Below are 22,759 nucleotides of genomic sequence, written 5' to 3'. Positions count from 1 at the left end.
ACTTTTGGAATTGATTGGGAGACATGGGAGACATGGGCACAGGACCTTCCTGCAAGGTGTGCCCATATCAAAGAAGGTGTTGTACTTTATGAGCAAAGCAGAATTCCAGTAGCCCAAAAGAAATGTGAGATGTCCAAATTTAGAGACATCTCCACTCCAGATCTTCATATGAACGGTGTGTGCCTGACCCATGGTAAAGCCTTCCAAACTCATATTGGTCTGATCAGCCACAATTGGACACACTGTACCTTGACCCCAACATAGTGAAATCATTTTGGTCCTCTTCAAGATTGAAGGACAGCATGTATCCGTCAATCTAATCCATCTAGCCATTTATCTCATCCATCTAATCTCTATCTTATTTATTTAATGTCTATCATTTCTTTTATTCATCTTATCTCTATATAGCTATCAATGCTATTATCTATCAATATATCAATTCATTTATCTTTCTGTAGACCTAGCAAATGCATCTGCCATCTATTCATTTACCTTAGCCATCTAACCTCCATTTTATCTATTTTATGTCTATCATCTCCTGCCCAGTCTCATCTATTATCTATCTGCCTGATTGCCTATGTGTCAATGTATCTCTCTATGTATGTATCAACGTATCCATTCATCCATCTATCAATCATCCATCATCTGTCTATCTGTCTGTCTTTCTGTCTGTCTATCTATCTATCTATCTATCTATCTTCTATCTAGCTATTCCTAGGCTAGCCAGCTATGTAAGCATTCTTTCGTCGCCCTCTGCTGGAGAACTGCGTTTCTTCCTTCTCTTTCACTGACACCAGACCGAAAGGGGGCACTCACGGGCAGGCTACTATTCATCCGGCGTGCCCTTATTATTTTTGTCCTTTGTGGGCTTCTGTACTTTTCCGTCTTTTTCTCTCCCCCCTTCTTTGAGTCTGTGCATTAAGGAGGCGCCGGGGACGCGTGACTTCATCAAGCGCGCCGAGCCTAGAGCCCCGCCTTTCTCCGGCCGTCGCGCCGCTGACGAGGCCGCTATGGAGCAGGCTTTGCGGCTGGGAGCTGGTATGGCGCTGGCTGACTTGGGGCGAGAGTGGGCTGAGGGCGTGGGTCTGGAGGTCGGGCCCGAGCGGTGCCCGCATGGTCTCTTCCCGGAAGGGCGAGGCAGGGAGGGGGGAGGGGAACATCCTCGATCCTATGGTCAGTTGCAGGCCTCGGTGGCAGCCGCAGAGCATGCCGGGACCCAGGAGGCCAGTGACCCTAATGAAGAAGAGGATGTAGATGGGACTAAGGTAGAAGGGGCCCTGGAAGTTTGAACGCCAAGCAGCATAGCGAGCCCCTGGGGTTTATGGAGTAGGGGGAGGTGCTCTGAGCAGACTTGCTCTTTAGGAAAATAATCGTGATTTTGGTCACCAAGGCAAGTCCCTGGATGGGCACATCCAATCTGCCCGCAGAAATACTGTCTTTAGGACAGCTCATAGTTGTAGAATTTAGAATTGGGCAGGGAACTTTAAGACCTTGCAGTCCAAGGGCCTTACTGGAGGTCACTGAGCTAGCCAGTAGCAGGTCCAGAGCCCAGATACAGGTCTCCAGGCACCCAATGTGAGGGGTTTTTTTCTTTTTTTTTTTTTTTTGAGGCCATCAGGGGTTAAGTGACTACAGGGTCACACAGCTAGTAAGTTTCTGAGGTCGAATTTGAACCCAGATCCTCCTGACTCCAGGGCCAGTGCCTAGCTTCAAGTTCACTATGCTCCGGGTTAGCTGGACCCGAGTAGGTGGAGCATACCCATTTATTATGCTCATTTCTGAATCAGGAAGTAGGTTCAGTGTTTTTGTCCGTATTCATACATAAGTATCAGAGGAGGAGTTTGAACCCGGGTCTTCTGCCCCTAAGGCCAGCACTCCATCCACCGTGACATTCCTTGATATAAGGAAAACTTCCTCACCATTAGAGCTACCCAAAAGTAAGCTAGGCTGTTTTGCTAAAGAGTAAGGGTCTTCCCCCGGGAGGTCAGGAGGTAAAGCTGGCCAGGGATATTGGAGACGGGATTCTTGTTCAGGTGTGGGGTAGGCGGTGTGGCTTCCGAGGGCCCTTCTGCTGGCCGAGAGTTAGAGATTACAGGGAACCTCGTGGGGCATGGATTCTACACCCTCCCGCTCCTCCCAGGCCCCCTTCATTTTGCAGAGGGACAAACAGGCCCCCGAGTGGTTGAGGCCTGAAACGCCTAACACTGTCATGCAAGTGAACACAGCGTGCTCAGTTTTGTTGTTTTTGAGGTTTGCAGTAACTCTGCGTGGAGGCAGTGTTGTGTAGGGGGTCAGCTCAGCTTCTGGCTCCTACGGAGTGACCCTTCACCACTCAGTGCCAGAGGCACCTCTTTGAGGTGAAATTAGAAGTGCGTTGGTGAAGGATGTTTCAATACCTGAAGTTCTTTCCATTGACTAAATCACATTACATTGTAACCTCCTTGAGGGCGGAGACTGTCTTTTGCTTCTTTGTATCCCCATTGCTTAGCGTAATGCTTGGCACGTTTCAATTGCTGTTTAATCATTTTCTTTCGTGTTCAACTCTTCCTGACACCGTCTGGGGTTTTCTTGTCGAAGATGCTGAAGTCATTTGCCAAGCCCTCCTCCAGCTCATTTGATGGATGAGGAAATTGAGGCATTGACTTGCCCCAGGGTCACATAGCTAGTTAGTGTCCGAGGTCAGATTTGAACTCAGGAAAATGAGTCTTCCTGACCTCAAAACCACTGCAACACCTGGCTGCTGCTTGGTACATAGTAGTCATTTAATGAATGTTTGTTGATGGTCCCTGTCCCCACCATATTAAATTGCCAGGTGTATAATGCTTTGATAATTTAGTTGAGTTCATAGATTCACAAAATTAATTACTGAAGTAATGAATAATAATGAGGTCACTCATTAGTGACCTCAATAAATTTCGAATTAGAAGTGACCTTTGCAGTCACCGAGTCCAGTAGTGTTAAAGTCATATGAAAATGAGCCATTACATTGCACATGAGGATCCCTATGGGCTGCATATTGACATTTTAAAATGTAATATCTATGTTTTAATATATTTATACTTTGTTAAATATTTCTCAATTACATTTTAATCTGAGTCAGACTGCCCTCAGAAGTGTTGTGGACAGCATTCTGGGCACCTCTGATCTAGTCCTACCCACTGATTTTATAGATAAGGAAACTGAAGCCTACGGAGGCTGAATAACTTGCCCAAAGTCACACAAACAATAAAGTAGGAGTTAAAATTTGAACCCAGATTCTATGACAATGTACTTGATGATATGTCTTTTAACCTACTTGAAAAGGTTGTTATAAAACTAAATGAAATAATCTTTGTAAAAAAAATCCTTTTTGAAGTTGGGCAGTATGCTTATTTCTTTTCAGAAGATCATTTGATCCTTAGAACTGTTCAGTAGGTGCTATTATTATCCCAATTTTACAGTTGAGGAAACTGAGGTAGAGGTCAAATGACTTGTCTACGGTCACACAGCTAAGCTGATAAGAGTCTGAGGTCAGATTTGGAGTCAGGTCTCCCTGACTCCAGGCCCAGTGTGCTTTTCATTCTGCAAATATAAAAATTCCCTTCAGGGTTAAATTATTTTCAAGGAGATAATTTCTGTCCAAAAGATTGACACTATCAGTTCTCCTGAACCTTCTGCCCTACTCATAGGATGTTCCCTCTCAGACCTAACATCCTCCTTTGTTTTATAACTTTTGGACTCACTATTCAAGATAGTTATCTACATTGTGTCTTTATCCCCTTACTATTCTATAAACTCCAAGAGGTCAGATGAGGCCTGACAATTTTCCATAGTGCCTAGCATTGTGCTGCCTAGGACCAGTGTTTTGTTAATGAATTAGCGAAAGGGGGATAATTTTAATATTTTTTAATCAAAAAAAAGATTTTTATTTAAACAATGTTCCATAGGTATGTAGTTTTGTTGTTTTAAACTCCAGCTTTGCAAATAATGTAGGCTAGCAGAAAAAGTGTGAAACTTGTAGACAGGAAAGTTCTAGGTATGAATTTCCCCTGCAATTCTCAGACATGCTATTTAACCTCTCAAAACCTTCCTTTCCTCTTTTGTAAAATAGTAATATTGCCTGGATTACCTGTATCCCAGGGTTGTTTTGAATATCATATGAGAAGCTGTGGAGTGCTTTGTAAACTTTACGGCATTACATAATCATCATCATTAATATAATCTGGTAACAGCCCCATCCTGATTTAACAAAATAAGCGATTGACTCTGAAGGAAAAAAAAAAAAAGCATTGAAACAGATTATCATCATTTGCCAGAGAAAGTTTAACTGATTAAAGAAATTCCCGCAACAAGGAGGTCAAATCACCTAAGCCATCAAACATTTGACCTTCCTATGAGTAGAAAGGTGTGATGGACAAGGGTAACAGGTTGGAACTTAAAAGTCCTTTTCTAAGTCTTAGCACAGGTGAATATGAAAAATTTTCAACAGTACTGCCTCATAAACCAATGACAATTGGTAGAGGTGGGGAAATAAGTTTACAGAAAACTTGGCTGAGAGCTAAGTCAGATTTTCCCAAGAATTTCTAAGATGAAACTGGAAGAGGGGCAACAAGCAGACAAAGAGTAGAACATCTCTCTCAGGGTTTCAGTAACAAATTTTTCTTCATCAGAGACAGTAGAATCACTGCCTTTGCAGTCTTAACATTTGTGGTCCCAGTAGAAATTGTCCTAAAGAACAAGAGGATGGGATGAGTGGTTTGACTAGAGCCAGGAGTGGGAACCTGTGGCCTCGAGGCCACATATGGTCTTCTTGGTCCTCAGCCCTTTGACTAAATTCAAACTTAATGGAACAAATCCCAAGGGATCTAGAGGGCCACATGTGTGGCCTCGAGGCCACAGCTTCCTCACCCCTGGACTATACCAAGAATACACAGAAGAAGCCTTTGTGCTGCAAGTGACACTTTTTCGAGGGCATCATGAGTTTTATTTTTCAGGGTATCTAAAGAAGGAAAAATATGCAACTGTAATTCCAGGTATTATGACTGCCCTAAAGTGGCAGTCAAGGGAACACTGATCAGATAACTACTTTCTTATCTCTGAAGAATCATCCACCCCCATATTGAAGGTTTCCTTGATAAAAATATGAGAAGGGGAGAGGAAAAAGGAGGCTTTTGCAATAGTCATTCTACAGCAAGCCGCATCTTCAGAATTAAACACCTGACTGAAAGGTGCAGAGAATACAGATCCCACCATATTTATTTGAGGCAGAAGAGTTAAATACAGCCATAAAGGCTTTCGAACATTTTTACATCACCAATGATTGTCCATGATCCCCTCATAGATGCAAGAGAGATGATGCGGGTAGTTCTTCCTTGCCCAGGGGAAGTTTTGTGGAACAGAAGGAGAGCCCTGACAATTTCCAAGATTTAGTATTCTGTGAGGCATAAAACAGGAGTAAGTGCCCTCACCAAAGATATTACTTTTAATACCTGCATAGAATCATTCTCGTGATGATTTTAGAGCTAAAACAGGTGGAGCGGTTGATAGTTACTACTGTCCTGTTGATCCATTCTTTTTGGTGGGAAGACCACCCATGATGTTTTCCCAATTGTTCAGTATTTTCTCCTTTTTTCAAATATCCTGAGAATTAATCCCGTAATACTTTAAATTGTACCACTTCCAATATGGATTTCCTTTGTGTGTACTTGGTCTGGTCTAGCCAGTTTTCCTGTCTGCACTTCTTCACAGATGTTTACTGGGGCCTGAGATATCAGAATCCAGATAGAGTAGTTCATTATAGGGAAAATCTAGTGCATGATCCAAGAAAGAATATTTCCTATAGAAGATAAGGGTTTCCATATTCTTTTTTCTGTTGTTTATGTATGTAGACTCCCACCTCTCAAATACTGTAGAACATCTTAGATCAATTTCACAACCCCTTGGAAGAGTTCAGTGTAATAATCCTCCATAGAGGAAAAAAGAAATGGATAATGCCCATTATGTAGACCAGATCATGATCCCCTCAGGTAGCCTATAGACCCCTTCTCAGAATACTGTTTTGTTTTTTAAATCATTGAAGGGAGTGCTAAATTTTAGTTTGAGATTAGGAAAAATAACCATGTGATATGTTGTCCCATTCAAGTTCATAGACCCCCTGAAATCTGTCTGATGTACCCTAATGTAGACTGATATGCAATTAAATGTGGACAGTTCATTGGGCTGGTCCATTGGCAAGACTGCAAATGGATAATGAATTGAATCCAGAGTTTGGTTATTAGGAGAGCACTTGGGAAAGTGCATAGCTCTTAGGACATGCCTGTGTTTCTCCTGGAAACAGCAACCACCACCAAAAAAGCCCACATCTTTTTAACTCAATTATTCTGGTGATGCTAACCTACTGCAAGTGATAGGACAGTACAACTTCTAGAACATCAGAATGCAAGTAGCCCAAAGGCTTCACTAATGTGTGTTGTGGTTGTGAATGGGTCAGAAATAGTACCAACAGTGACTTGCAAGAAAGTGTTATAAAAGATCATTGAGAAGATGTATGATTGGAAAAGGAAGTGGACCAGTCAAGTAGAGGGCACAATAACAGAAGGCCATCCACATGTTGGGAGGACCTCAGTGGATGAAGTGCAGTCTGATCAGCATTATAGCAGAGTAGCCATTTCTGTGAAATCATGCGTCTATAGAAGCACCCAGGTGGTGCAGGGGTTAGAGCACTGGACATGAAGTCCTGAAAACCAGAATTAAATCCAGCCTTAAGCACTAACTAGCTATGTGACCCTGGGCAAGTCACTTGAGGACCTCAGTTTCCTTATCTGTAAAATGGACATTATATTAGGTTGTGAGAGGAAGGAAGATAAGCATTTATAGTGCCAACAATGTGCCAGACACTGTACTGAACACTTTTTAACGAATGTCTCATTAATCCTTATGACAACCTGAAGAGGTAAGTGCTGTTGTTCTCATTTCATAGTTGAGGAAACTGAGGCAAACAGGTTAAGTGACTTACCTGGGATCAGTGGCTAGTGCCTGAGGTTGGATTTGAAGTCAGCTTTTCCTGACTCTAGACTCAATGCTCTGCCCACTGGATCGAATGAGATAATATTTGTAAAATGTTTTGCAAACCAGAGGTAATATAGTAATATAAATAAGCAGAGTCATAACTATCTTCCCAAAGCAAATTTGATTTAGAGCTCTTACTTATTCTTGCTTATGGAAAAGATTGTGGGAAATCATCCAAAACAGCCATTTACGTTAAAGATGGTGCTGTGGAATACTTCCTCCTTTGGGGAAAACCACAACCCTTTTGTCTTCTCATCCTGGGTGATTCTTGGCATAGATTTATTCCTTTCCATAAGTACTCTAGAGTGAACTCATCCAACATGTAATGAAAGAAATGGAACACATGCAGAGAAATGTTAACAGTACAAATTAATCATAACTATATAAAGATAGGACTATAAAATAATGAGATTATAAAAAGATGTCTCAACTTGTATAGGCAAAGTACCTTACAAAGATAATGGCTTACTTACTGAGGCAGTGCTGTCATTGCTTGAAAAAGTTTCAAATGTCTTTAAAATCAACCATTATGGATATTGTATGAATTATAAATAAAACTTAGTGACATTAATTCATAGTAGAACTTTTTCTGGCCCCCAAAAGGGCTTACCTTATTTACTCATTGTATTTACCAGCCTTGTCTCCAAATGACCTCTATTTTGAAAAATCAAATTCCTCCTCAGAGGTTTGGTATCTGCTACCCTTGAAGACATTCGGGAAAATGTACAGATTCAGAAAGCAATTTCAGAGGAGTCCAGAAACTGTTTTGAGTATCGGCAACACTGGAATAAATGCAGTTTCCCAGAGGTGTCTTTTTTAAAAAGAGTACAACCATAGGTTGGATATGTAAGTTCTGCCATTAAAAGAAGTCAGTCTCACCTCAGGGGTACTGAAGTGATACTGCAATTAATGTAGTGATCATTGTCAGGTAGAGCTCACTTGGGAAGACTTCCTGAGAAGGTAAGTTTCAGTATAGTGCTTGAAAGGAAGCAGAGCAGGCACATGTTTTGTCAAAGAGAATAGGAAAAGTCATTCTCATTGCCAGGATATATTTGAAGATGATGTGGGTAGCTTGAGGGGAAGAAACATACCTTAAACTATTTCAACTTGAAGCCACATTAAAGAGGAGGATCCATTAAGCTCTAAATGCTCATTTGTTCACCCTTGAACAATCCAAGCTGCCTGCAGGGTGATAGGATATGATGAGAAGTTGCCCATCTCACTGTGAGGTAAACTAGTATCTTAAGAAACAAAACTTTGTCTTGGTTTTCGGTCAGATTTAGTAGAACAACATTTTGTTGCAAAAAGCTTCAAGCAGAGCATCTGTCCAGCGTGCTGACGCCGTATTTCACCGTGCCTGGAATGCTCTTCTCGACTCTGACTGTTGACCTCCCTGGTTTCCTTTAAGTCTCAACTAAAATTACACCTTCTTCAGAAAGCCTTCCCCAATCACTCTTAATTCCAGTGCCGTTCTTCTGTTAATTATTTCCCATTTATCCCATATATGGCTTGTTTGTACGTTTGGGCGTGTTGTCTCCCCTATTAGATAATAAGCTTCTTGAGGGCAGGGTCTGTCTTGCCTCTTTTTTGTACTCCCCAGCACTTAGCACAATGCCTTGCACATGGTAGACTCTTAATAAATGTTTATTGATTGACTGAATATAGTATATTAAAGGTTTATGTGGTAGTCTTTGACTGTAACATGATTCCTAATGATTTATTTGACAGTTAATTCAAACCTCTTTCATTAATGTTTTAGGTGTCTCCAAACAGGAAATTCGTGAAAAGATTTGGGATTATATGGAAGCACAAAATATAGCTGACTTCCCAAGGCCTGTCCATCATAGGATTCCTAATTTCAAGGTAGTTAAGCCTTCCTAGAATATTGAAAACAAGCATAACCCATTCCTAAATGAGTAACATTAGTAATGCTGTTACTGTATCTCTTCATGGTGGATTAGAATTCAGTCAACAGTTGGTAGCAGTGTAAAATTAAAACCATATGTCACTTAAGCATTTCTGTTTTCTGACATCTCTCATCATGTTATTTAACTTTCACTTGCACTGACTAATCATTGTACATCTATGAGCATAATGGGGCAGGTCCTGAATATAAGGGGCTGCTAAAGTTACTGCTTACTTCTGCTGTTTGGTACAAAATAAAATGTTGATCCTGGCTAGGAGCGTGTTATTGCTCATGATGCCATTTCCACAGAGTTGGCCTTACCCAGGAAATTCATGGAAAAATGTCCTGTTAGGATAAAGCCTAGCCAGGAGTACCTTTGAAAAGACAAGAGTGATTTGTCTGAACTTAACCACTAGATCGTAAGCTCCTTGAGGGCCTCCTGAACAAAGGGACTAGCACACAGCAGGAGCTCAATAGCTGTTTGTTGAACTGACATTTTTACTGATTTACCATACTGGGCCTCAGTTGACAACTGCAACATATTTTTAGAAATAAGAATGTACCAGGGCAGCCAAAGCAACAACAAAGTTCTTACCTCATCCAGTCTCATGAGGAAGGAACTGTGTGAGCATCCCCTTTTACCGCTGAGTTAACTAAGGCTGTGAAAGAGTAAATGATTTGTCCTGGAAAGTGGCTGAAGCAGGATTTGAATCCAGTTCTCCTGACTCCAAGCCCAGGCCTCTTTCCACGGTGCCCACACTGCCATCGTGAGGGAAAATACAGTGTTTGGAGTATAAATGTTTATTGTTGTTATAGAGCTGTGGGAAAACAAAGTTTTTCAGTCGATCCAATCTGGTAATTTGTTAATGCTGAAGAGAAGAGTAGGAAAAGTTGGCATCAAGGAAGAAGGGAAGAGTCCTAACTCCAAAGACTGCTTGTTTTTAGAGGCAAAGAATCATCATTCTCTTTGACCAGGCTGATGCCTTTTTATGCGTCATGAGCCAAGAGGAGGGATGAATGTGGTTTTGCATATTAGAGTGAGGTTTTTGTTTTGTTGTTTTTGCTAGAAGCTCAGATCTGAAGAGTCTGTTTTGTACAAGTTAGGCTAAGACAAGCACTCTTGGATAAAACCACTGACTCTGGACTAAGTAACTTTCTGGGCCAGTTGCAAAAGATTGCTGATTTATTTTGCTACTACTGTAATTCCCATGAAAAGAAAGTGGACTACCCAAAATGGGTAGTGATCTAAAAAGCTGAGCCCATTTTGAAAGTTGAGTTGTCATTAAAATAAATTACAGGAAGAGGCTGCTAAATTATCAAGGCTGTTTTTTTTTAAATTAAAACTTGAGTTTCCCCATCTCGCCCAGGCTGAAGTGTACAGCTACTGATGGGCCCTGTCCCACAGCTGGCTGCACAGGCCCTTTGACTTGCTCTATTTCCAGCCTGAGTTGGTTCAGCACCCCTTAGGCAACCTGGTTCCCCACCCCCACCCCCACCAATTCCAGGGGCTCATCATACGGAAGCCAGACTTGGTGCTGACACTTAATCAGCTGGGAAGTCCCGTAAGACTTGATAGCATCAGCATCCCTGGTAGCTGGAATTACAAGCCTGTGCCACCATGCCTGGCTATACTGTTGTTGGTTTGGGTATTTTTTTCCCCCTAAAGCTCTTTTTTTCTGCCTCTTCCCTATTAGATCTTCACCACTTTACTGAGAGCCTCTTTAGGAAATAGTTAAAAGTATAAGGTGTTCCCTCAAATTTAATGTAGCATTATTATTATTGTATTGTTTTTATATTTTAGGGGCAATATAAGAAAATTGCCATATTATGCCCTACTTGTTTGAAGCCAGAATTCTTACATTAGTCATCTATAACATATCTGTGAACCCAGAAAAAAAAGAAAAAGACCTCTGAAAGGCAAATAGCTGTCATATGTACCCCATGTACACTTTGGGGTGGCAGTCATTCATACTTGTTCATGGCAGACTCATACTTCAGTGATTCGAAGATCTGAGACTATTGGTTGTGTGAAAATTTCCTCTCCTCCAGTTTGTAACCTCTCTACAACTTAATAGATACTTATGAGCTCCGAGGATGCACAACTTCAAATGCAAACAGCTGTGAAAGAGGGCAGCATGGGCATAAAACCATTGCCAGTAGTTGCTTACTATGTTCTAATCCCCTAGCTATTAGTGTCAAGACCTCCTTTTGATACTGGTCATTGTGATTTGATGGCCATAAGAGATCTGGCCCCTAGCAGTTTGTGACAGTGTGTGCCCAGGGAGTAATACAGGCAGTGCAGAGAAGAGTGAGGATGGAGAGTTAGCGTGCATGTAGTTGGAGGGATCGAGTTAGTTGATGCATAGAATGGTGGCAGGAGTCCAAGAGCAGGACAGAATTTCATGTTGTTGATTGGAGGAGAAAGTTGGTTTTGGGGTATTGATCCTTGGCAGTTTGAAGGCGTGTCATAGTGTGGATGCCCTGCATTTTTTGGCAAAGTATAGCTGTAAATCCCCAGAGGATTGAGTTGGCCCCTAAGCTGAATTTTGATTTTTAGGGAGTGTGGGGAATTAAAGCTTAGGGCAACACATAGAAGTGGAATTGCCCTAAACTGTGCAAGTAGCTGGTGACATTTGTGTCCCTGTAGTTGTAATACTCTTCATAAGGAGTAGTTCTAGCATTTAGGGGAAATGAGGAAAGATAGTATGGTACAACGGAGAGCATTGATTCTGGAGTCAGAGGACTTGGGTTCAAATTATATCTCTCACACTTAACAGCCTGCATGATGTTGGTCAAGTCACTATGTTCTTTGGGCCTTCAGTATCCTCGTCTGTAAAATGAGGGGACTGGACTGAGTTATCTCAGAGGTTCCTTTTAGCTCTAGCTCTGTAACCCTATGAGCTCCTACAAGTCTCTGCGTAGGAAGGAGATTTGGGGAGGGGGAGAACTGTGAGAAGCGAGCACATCCATATCTATGCCGTGGTCTTCAAGAGCCACCCCCTGCAACCAGTCTGGTGATGAACCTTTCTGACCAGAGCTGGTCCAAGCCTTATGGGTTACTGGGCCATACTTGAAGCCTTTCTGGTTTGACATGGTACAGCCTTTGAATAGCCAGGGTCCACTGGCTCTGGACTACAGGGAAGTATTGCCTCACTTCGCAGTAGACTGAATATTTGAAACCTGAGACACATCAGCTGACGTTTGAGGAAGGAAGAACTGCCAGGTGTGAGGAGTGTAGCCTGGGACTAGTAACGTAGGGACAAACATCTCAGTAACCCTCAGGGCCTGCAGTGACACATTCACAATGAGGATTCCACGTCATCAAGAAGATTTTTCAAGGAGAGTTATTAAGTAGCAGGATCATAAATCTAGAGCTATAAAGGATGTTACAGGGCCTCTCATGAGGAGACGAGGCCCAGGGAGGTGAAGTGACTTGCCCAAGGTCACACAACTAGTAAATAGGAAAGCCAGGACTCAAACTCAGGTCCCATGATGATTTAGTGCTCTTTCCGCTATACCACACTGCCTCCCTCATGCCTATTATGATGAAATAGAATATATCAGTTTGTTGTTCAGTCATTCAGTTGTGTCTAACTTTTATGACCCCGTGGACCATAGCATGCCAGGTGCTTCTATCCTCTGCTGTCTCTTGAAGTCTAAATATATTCAGTAAATTTAATCAAGAAAAGAGAGAAAACATGACTTTTTTAAAAAACAGTGAAGTAGGACTTCTGGGTTGTGAGCAACAAGGTGGAGGACTAGATATTTATTTCTGATCCCCATGACCTATTAAACATCTCCAGAATGGAAACCAGGCACCATAAATGAAGGTACTTCACCTGTCTTCACAGTCTGGTACACTCAGAATCCTAAAAAGACCCCCAACTCATGAACTATCCCTCATTGGCCCTGAGTCCGCTCAACACCCACCCTTCCCAGACCTCCCATGCCAACTTGCAGCAAGGCTGTACTAACAGATACAGGAATATGACATATGGGCTTACAATAAAACCCACCCACCAGTAAGTACCGTGCCTCTTTCCAGTGCCATGGAGACCCCTGCTCTAGGCTGCAGAAGTTTGCCTGGGCCACTTCAGCCAGCATGGTGGCAGCACTTTAAGAGCAAAAACATGCCGGCGGCCACAACCCTGTGGTACCAGTGCTACAAAGCTCTGAATTGCTGGTGCTAAGCTAGAGAACTGAAGAATAGAGTGAGTGGGAGAGGTCACCATGACAGGACACTCTGTGTGTGTGTGTGTTTGTGTGTGTGTGTGTTGGGGGGAGAGGGGGAGCCGGGGGAGAGATGGCTAGTTGTGCAGCACTTGATTAAACCTGAGGGAAAGAGCATAGTGTCCAACTGGGGCCAGTTCTGACTCTCTAAAAGTCACTTAGGGCAGAGGCTTAGACTGAACTGAATTTTCCCGCATGGGAAGAAGCTGAAATACTTTGAGATCCAAATCCCAAAGACACCATCATGAAAGAGGAGGGAACAGGAAAGCAAATTAATGGGTGGTGGTGAGGTGAACAGAAACTACCAAAGATTTCAGGAAGATAAGCTCAAATACCTTGAACATAAGCAGATAAATCAATAAATCAAAATTAACAATAGAAGGAACTATGGCCTCCAGATCTAGTAAATGAGTTGAGGCATAAAGATAGGTAAAGAGGAACTTATTCCTCTTTGCTGATGATAGGATGATTTATTTGGAAAATCCTAGGAGATCTCTAAAGTTACTAATTGAGATGATAGCTTCAGCAAAGTTGCAGGCTACAAAATACTCAAAAATCAACTGTATTTTTATATAATAACAAAACACATGAAACAATAATAGGAAAATCTCATTCCAAACAACTAAAAATGCATAAAATGTTTGGAGATCAACCTACCAAAGCACACAAAAGACATATAGATTCAATTACAAAGTGCTCCTTAAAGAAAAATAAAACAATTTAAATAGCTAAAGGAATATTCAGTGCTCATGGCTAGGCCATGCCAATATAATAAAAATGACAATACTACCAAAATTAATCTACTCTTAAAGCTATACCAATCAGATTATCAAAGGAATACCTTATAGAACTTGATAAAAATAGTAACAATTCATTTGGAGAAACAAAAGATCTGGAATGTCAAGAGAAATGAAAAGTAAGGGGAATAGTATTTCACACCTCAAAGTATTTTATAAAGCTGCAGTCATCAATACTATTTAGTATTGCTAGATATTATATATCTATGTCTGTATCTATATCGGTATCTATATCTATATCTGTATCTATAGATATATATGATGTAATAGAGGTAGATCACTTGAACAGACTAGCCAAGAGAGATTCAGAAACATTAGAACTCAGTAACCTAATGTTGACCCAGATAAAACAGAAAACAATTTATCTAAGGAGAAACTCCTTATTTGATCAAAACTGCTAGGAAAACTACAAAGCAATCTGCCAGAAATTAGGCTTAAACTGATTTATTCCACAAATCATTAAATGGATTCACCACAAAAACTAGGTATTATAACATCTATACATGTAGTATAACATCTTACACCATATACCAAAATAAAGGTCAAAATGAATTCATGATTTTAACATGAAGGGTGATATCATAAACAAATTAGGAGAGCAAGGAATAGTTTACCTGTCTGTTCTATGGAGAAGGGGAGAATTTTTGGCCACCAAGAGATAAAGAGCATTACGAGATGTAAAATGGATAATTTTGATTATATTAAAAAAGTGTTTTGCACAAACAAAACCAATGCAACCAAGATTAGAAGGAAAGCAGAAAGTTGGGAAACAATTTTTACAGCAAATGTCTCTGATAAAGGCCACATTTCTCAAATAATACAGCTAACTGAGTTAATATATAAGAATACAAGTCATTCCCTGATTGATAAATGGGCGAAGGATATGAACAGGCAGTTTAAAGACAAAGGAATATCTATAGTCATATGAAAAAATGCTCTAATTCACTATTGATTAGAAAAATGCAAATTAAAACAACCCTGAAGTACCACCTCACACCTATCAAATTGGTTAATATGGCACAAAAGGAAAATGATACATTTTGGAGAAGATAGGGGAAGATTGGAACAGTAATGCACTGTTGGTGGAGTTGTAAACTGATCCAACTATTCTGGAAATATGTCCAAAGGGCAGTCAAACTGCATACCCTTTGATCCAACACACTACTAGGCCTATATCCCAAAGAGATCATCAAAAAGGGAAAAGGACCTACATATACAAAAATATTTATAGTAGCTCTTTTTGTGGTAGCAAAGAATTGGAAATCAAGAGGATGCCCATCTATTGGGGAATGTCTGAAAAAAGTTGTGGTATGTGAATATAATGGAATACTATTGTGTTGTAAAAAATAACAAGTAGGCAGATTTCAGAAAAATTTTGAAACTTACATGAACTGATGCAAAGTGAAGTGAACAGAAGCAGAAGGACATTGTACATAGTAACAACATTGTGTAATGATCAACTGTGAATAACTTAGCTCTTCTCAGCAATGTGATGATCCAAGGCAATTCCAAAAGACTTGTGATGGAAAATGCTATTCACATCCCGAGAAAGAACTATGGAGTCTTAATGCAAAATGAAGCATACTGTTTCACTTTCTTTATCTGTGTATGTGTGTGTGTTTTTCCTTTTGGCCTTTTTCTTTTATAACATGACTAATCATATATATGTATGTATAGTGTGCATATGTATAACCTATATCAAATTGCTTACCATTGTAGGGAGGGAAAGGTTGAGGGGAAGGGAGGGAAAAACTTTGGAACTCAAAAATTTTTTAATCTGTGTTTAAAATTGAAAAAGCCCTTAGGTTTCACCTCACACCCTGCAAATTAGCAAAAATGACAGAAGTAGCAATAGGTAATGTTGGAGGAGTTGTGGCATGATAGTCACATTAACGCATTGTTGGTGGAGCTGTGAAATACTATCACCATTTTAGAGAGTTATTTGGAATTATACAAATAAAGTGACTAAAATGTCCATACCCTTAAAACCAGAGACTCCATTTTGGGGCTTATACCCCAAGGAAGAAAGTCCCCATATACACCAAAATGAGCAGCATTTTTTTTTGTGATATTTATAGCAGCTTTTTGTGTATGTATCCGTGTGATAGCCAAGAATTGGAAACAAAGTAGATGCCCATAAATTGGGGGAACAGCCAGACAAATTGTGATATATAAATGTAAAATAGAGTATTACTGTGCTGTAAGAAATGATTTGTGTGATGAATACAGAGAACAAGGAAAAATCTATAGGAACTGATACAGAGTGAAGTAAGCAGAGCCAAGAAATCAACATATATAGTGACTACAACAGTGTAAATGGAAAACCATAGTGCTGAAAAATCCAAAATGTTTCAAAATTAGAAAAATCAAATTGGACTCAAATGAAAAGATCTGAGAAGACACTGCACCCTTTGGTGGAGGTAGGTATTACACACTGCAGAGGTTGTTGGGCTTCCAGTGTATTGATGAGTTGTGTTTTTTTTTCTTTTCCTCTCTAAAAAATACTGTTTGTTATGGGCTGGCTCTGGGGAAGGGAGAGGGGAAGGGATCCTTGGTATGACTATGATAATAGAAGAAAATAAGGTAGCAGTAAGAACTTATTTTTAAAAATAAAAGCAATTGAGTATATTCTGGCTATTAGAAAGATTCTACCAAATAGTAAAAAAAGCCCTTAATGCTTAAAGGAGTAAACTTCTGTGACCTTGAATATTGACTTAAGTCTGTACAGTTTACAACTGGAAAAGACACCAATGACTGTCTAGTACATCTCTGTCATTTTAGAGAGGTGAACACTGAGACCCAAGGAGACTCAGGGACTTGTGTAGCCTGGGCTCACGCAAGTGCTAAGTAGAGGCTCCAGAAGGGTGCCTTCTCTGCTGCCCCATTATGAGGAACATCTTGTTTTCTGATCATTATAAACAAGTGAGCAGTTATTGTTTTTATTGTTGTTGGTTTTTGTCTGGATCTGTGATTCCATCATAGTGATGGACTAATAACGAACATTCCCTCCACTGATGACGACTGGGATCTCCATGGGTAACTTAGAGTGTTGGAGACAGCTAGGTGGCACACAGCACTTGGCCTGGAGTCGGGGAGAGCTCACTTCAAATCCAGCCTCAGACACTTACTCCTTGTGTGACCCTGGGCAAGGCATTTCACCTCTGTCTGCCTCACTTTCCTCAAGTGTAAATTGTGAGTAATTATATCACCTACTCCCTAGGGTTGTTGTGAGGATAAAATGAGATAACATTTGTAAGGGGCTTAGCATGGTGCCTGGCACATAATAGATCCTTCCCTCCTTCCTTCCTTCCCTCCCTCTTTCCCTCCCTCCCTCTCTCCTTCCCTCCCTTCCTTCCTTCTCTCCTGTCCTTCTTTCTCTCCTGTCCCTCCCTTCCTTCCTTCCTTCCTTTCTTCCTTCCTTCCTTCCATCATGGAAATGTTAAGTGAATTCTGTCGGAGACCAAACTTTTGAAACCAGGTCTTCCTGACTCCAAAACTAACCTATTTACTGTACCATACTGCCACTAGAAAGCCAATCCTCTGAATTTAAATCCAGTTTTAATAATAATAATTAGATATTAATAATCATTAGGTAACTGATATATATATATAGTGATTTCAAAATGTGCAAGACTTAACACCTATTACCTCATTTAAGCCTCAGAACACCCCCCCATAAGACAATAAATACCACACTAAGTAACTGTACTTAGTGAATGTATAATTCTTCACAAGAATTTTTAGTCACAAGGTCCAAATTTTAAGCCAACAATTTTTAAACCAATTATAAGCCAAAAAGACACGAGAATGGTAGAGTAAAGGCTACTGTAGACAACAGGTCTGCTAGCACATGGTCCTATAGTTTGTAGTTACAGGTTTGCAAAAATAGAAGTTGGCTCATTCTCTTATGTCATAAGAGAGTGCTGTTAGAAGCTCTTCTTTATTCATCTTTAAGAGGCCCTTGAGTAATGTGCTGTTCTTCTTAAAACTAGGGTTCTTCTCATGCTGCTGAAAGGCTGCTGCATTTACAGGAATTTAAAATATCCAGGACTGTTAAAGTAAATCCTGATGCTCCCCAGAAAAATGCTCGCTTCCTTGCACTCGATGTAAGTAAGATGATGGTATATCTTTTTTACCTACGTAGGGTTCTTATGAGGCTTGCCAAAATATCAGACAGCTAGAAGCCTACTCCAGAATGCAAGAAGTTAAGGTGGATCCTGATAAACCTTTGGAAGGAGTTCGACTAATAGTACTACAGGTAATCACACCTTCCTTAAACTGGATACTAGCTAAGATAAAGTCCATATATTTTCTAAGCAGTCAGGGGCTTTTCCTTGAATAGGAAGATGGCACTCCTTCCCATACAGCACACCTTCGGAATTTGCAGAATAGTGGAATTAGGAATCCTTGGAGCTGAAAGGATTCTCAGAAGCCACTTAATCTAATCTGTACCTGACCAAGGAGAGATTCCCATTGATGGGGAACCTGGTGCCTCTTTACCTCTTCCACTCATTGCTTCTAGTCTAATGGCCTCTTCGGCATTTCTTCAGTACTTTCAAGCAAATGTGCTACAGAGTCTTCTCCAGGGGGCCTTTGTGGTCATTCAGATAACAGAGGTGGAATGGTATACCGGCCTTGGTGCTGTATTTGGAGTTTATGAGCTATTAATAAACATAACAAGTTGTGACTCACAAATACTGATCTGTATTAATCATTAGACCGGACATTAACATTTAGTAGGGTTGATGGGTCATTATACTTTTGTGAATAAAGTAATAAATGTAGCACATAGCTCCAAAGGCATGAAGTGTCAAAGACTATACTGTTGAACATAAATGAGAGTGTAGGACGTAGTGGAAATGTTATGATTGAAATTCACACACAACTTGATTATGGTTTGGATTATTAAAGTAATTTTCAACAAAATCTCTTCACTTACAATTATCCAAAATCCTTATTGGTAACTGAATATGATTGAACAGTTTATTAAGTGATGTATTTTCTTTTAAGAAATTAATGCTCATTGTACAAGGCATTAAATGAAATGTACCAAAAACCCAAAGCAACTACCATACTTAACTTTGTATGTTGGTTACTTTAAGGAACGACATGTAGAGTAATAGCTAGGTTCTCTATCTGATATAGTTTGGAGAAATGAGGAGTATATTTCCATTTGTAATCTCTTGCTGCTTTTTTCTATAAAAGGGCAGAAAAACTTTGTTAGTTCCTACACCACGATTGAGAACGGGATTATTTAATAGGATTGTCCCACCATCAGGAGCAACAAAAGAAATCTTAAGAAAATGTGCCACTTCTCAAGTAAGTGTGAAAAATGGACATCCCAAATAAAAGAGAATCAGAATTGTTTTGATCTGAGACTTTCAGTAGTGTGGTAGTACAAAAGGGATTTTCAGGGTTAAAAAGTTAGGATTCATATGTGATTTTAAAAAATGATTTTGAGGCCTTTTTGATACTGCAGTCATTTCTCAATATGTTCCTCAACAATAAGCCCTCCTTGTAAACATGCAATTATGCAAAAATAATCATCATAGGGACCCCACCTGAGATCACATGCAACCTTCTAGACCAGCAATGGGGAACCTGCAGCCTCAAGGCCACATGGGGCCCTCTAGGTCCTCAAGTGCAGCCCTTTGACAGAATTCAAGCTTCACAGAACAAATCCCCTTAATAAAAGGATTTATTCTGCAAAAGGCCTCACCCAAGGACCTACATGTGGCCTCCAGGCTGCAAGTTCCCCACCCCTGTTCTAGACCCACAAATATGCCATCTCTCCTTCCTCCCTTCCCCCACCCCCATGCCTCTCACTGAGAAGAAGTCAGTGTTTCTTCATCTCTTCTCCAGGACAAAGATTGGCCATTATTCATTAGTGTTTCTGTCTTCCTAGAGACACTCCAACATTGACTACAAATTCCCGTCCTTTATCATCTTTGCTACTTTGACAGGTAAAGCCCTTTTTTTGCAGGGTAAAACTAAAGAGTTACTTTAGATTCACATTTCTCCTATTAGTGACTTGGAGCATTTTTCCATGTGCTTGTTGATAGTTTGAGTATTTCTTTGGGAAACTTGATAGGCATTTAATCAGTTATCTGTTTTGGAGTAGCACTTGAAAGTACATATATTTGCATCAGTCTCTTGTATATTTTGGAAACTAGGCTTTAATTTGAGATAGTTGATGCAAAGATTTCCCTCCTCAACAATCTCTTTTATTTTAGGTGCACTGATTCTGTTAGTGCAAAAGCTTTTAGAATAGGAGGTTTTTGAGAGCAGGCACTATCTCTGCTTTCCTCTTTGTAGCCCAAGTATTTATGGCACATGGTAAGCAATAAATGCAGAATCATTGACTTCTTCAAAGGGTTGCTATGAGGATAGTGCTTCATAAGCATTAAAGTGAGACATAGATATGAGTTATTATTAATGTAGCACTTTTCTAAATCTCTTATCAATTCATTCATTTTAAAATTCTATATCTTCCATGATTCCCTCATCTCTTTTTGGTTTAAGAGTTTTCCCTCATAACTAAGGTTATGAAAAGGTCTCTATCCTGTTCTACTCTGATTACTTTATAATATAACCTTTTATATTTGGGCCAAGTATTCATTTTTAAGAACTTATTGTGGCCTATGGCATTGGTCTAAGTCTAATTTCTGACAAAGTGCTTTATAATTTTCCTTGCAGTTCTTCTCATTAGGGAGTCTTTCCCTAGTATGTTGTGTTAAAACGTATCTCAGGCTATATGATTATCTCAATAGATGTGGAAAGAACCTTTGACAAAATACAATATTCATTAATGCTAAAAAAAAACACTAAAAAATATACCAGAGGAATTCTTTTTTAATATTATAAAAGGTATATATCTAAAAGTAAATATCATATGCAGTGGAGATACACTGGAAGCTTTCCCAGTGAATACAAGGATAAAGCAAGGATGCTTTCTCTACTTAGTATTATTTGATGTAGTTCTGGAAATGCTAGCAATAGCAATAAGACAAGAAGAAGAAAATAAAGGCATAAAGTCAGGTTCCAAAAGTCTTAGTGCAATTTATAGCTAGGTACTCTGTAGGCAAAAAGGAGATTAAAAACTGTTTGTTTGCTGATGACGTCATAGTTTGCTTAGAAAATCCTAGGGAATCTACAGTACTAATTTAGACAATAGCTTCAGTAAAGTTGTAGGCTTCAAAAACAAACCCACAAAAAAGGATCATCATTTCTATATAATAACAGTCTAAGAGATAATAATGTAAAGGGAAGTAACATTCAGAGTAACCACAAAATACATGAAATATTTGGGGATCAATCTACCAGAGCACACAAAATATTTATATGCATTCAATTATAAAGTATTTAAAGAAATAAAAGGCAACTTACTTAGCTCAAGGAATATTTAGTGCTCGTGGCTGGGCCATGTTGATATAATAAAGATGTTGGAGTTAATTTACAGTTTTAATGTTATGCCAATCAACTGTCAAAGGGCTACTTTGCAGGACTCAATAAAATAATAATAAAATTCATTTGTAGAAAAAAAATCTAGAATGTCAAAGGAAGTTCTGAAAAAGATAGGAATAAAGAAGGAATGGTATTTCTAGATGTCAAAATATAGTTTAAAGCAAAAGTCATCAAAACCATATTGTATTAGTTTAAAAAAGAGGTCAATAGAACATACGACCCATGGGAGAATCAGAAACGATAGTTGGGAAACTAGAAAACGTAAATTTCTTAGTAAAGAACTGCAGGTTTGATAAAAATTACTGGGAAAACTGGAAAGCCGTCTGGCAGAAATTATGTCTAGATAAACGTGTTAACACCAGTAAATTCCAAATGATGTGTGGCCTTAATATTAAAAATCATAGCATTAAAAAAAATAGAACAAAAAAAGACCATGTACTTCTCTTAGCCATGGGTAGGAGATGTGTTCTTAACCAAAACAAGAGACGGAGTTAATTACAAAAGACAAAATAGACAATTTGGCTCCGTGAAGCTGAAAAGCTTCTCCACAAACAAAAGTAATGTATCTAGGATAAGATGGGAAACTGTCAATTGTGAAGAAAAAAAATCTTTGTATCAAATTTATCAGATAAGAGTTTGCTATCCAAGATATAAAGGCAAAGGATATTGAAAATTGGGAAAATCAAATTGCTTTTATTTTGTTATTGATTCAATTCTGTTTTACCACAGACATTTTTGTAACTGCCAAAGTCATGTTTGATTCGTCTCAGAGTTAAGATGGGAAATTCAACTTTCCCATAAATCACTCATTGTCTCTGAGCTGTCTTTAGAAGTTCAGATCTCTACTAATCTCTCTTCTGTTCTTATGTCAAAGGAATCTATTATCCTTGCAGGATTCAGGTGAACGCCAGGGAGTCTGGTCTGTCATCCAAGGTAGTCTGGTCCACTATCACTGACCTGTCCTTGCAGGTGGACCCCAAAAATGAACATTTCTTAGCTATAGGATGGAAGGAGGGGTCATTGCTAACCCCTCATTCCTGATTTCTAGTGAGTCATATTGTTCCTCATGCCTGCGATGCTTCAAGCTCTGTAACCAATCATACTGTTTTCCCTGCCTGTGATGCTGCCTTCAAGTTTTTGGATGCTCTTCCTTTTTTCTATAACAATTCATTTAGGGTCTTTTGGCCTACTGAGGTGCTGAAAGACACTTTGTTAATGGTAACTGCTTGCCTTACTGGTAAATTAAACATGCTTGGAACTTTGTGCCTCAGTTTATCATCATTTTGATTATAACAATATGAACAAACAGTTTTTC

At 39.6% G+C, this 22,759-nt stretch overlaps 1 protein-coding gene across 3 annotated transcripts in view; it reads left to right on the top strand.

Moving 5' to 3' along the window:
• Positions 1–921: 921 nt before the first annotated feature.
• Positions 922–22,759, top strand: part of MTHFSD (methenyltetrahydrofolate synthetase domain containing) — a 48,142-nt gene continuing 26,304 nt past the window's right edge. The window contains exons 1-4 of one of the 3 annotated variants that reach the window (XM_036752823.1): positions 922–1,038; positions 8,807–8,910; positions 18,125–18,238; positions 19,186–19,299. In XM_036752823.1, coding sequence (XP_036608718.1) covers positions 1,011–1,038; positions 8,807–8,910; positions 18,125–18,238; positions 19,186–19,299 — 360 coding nt within the window. In that variant the 5' untranslated portion in view covers positions 922–1,010. Of the gene's footprint in view, positions 1,039–8,806; positions 8,911–17,137; positions 17,173–17,972; positions 18,087–18,124; positions 18,239–19,185; positions 19,300–22,759 lie in introns of those variants that run through there. The other 2 variants (XM_036752824.1, XM_036752825.1) reach the window with 2 other exon arrangements.

The sequence above is a fragment of the Trichosurus vulpecula genome, chromosome 3 (genome assembly GCF_011100635.1).
Source record: "Trichosurus vulpecula isolate mTriVul1 chromosome 3, mTriVul1.pri, whole genome shotgun sequence".
Classification (NCBI taxonomy): Eukaryota; Metazoa; Chordata; class Mammalia; order Diprotodontia; family Phalangeridae; genus Trichosurus; species Trichosurus vulpecula.
Note: the sequence above shows the minus strand (reverse complement) of the source record. Positions and strands in the feature narration are given on the sequence as shown.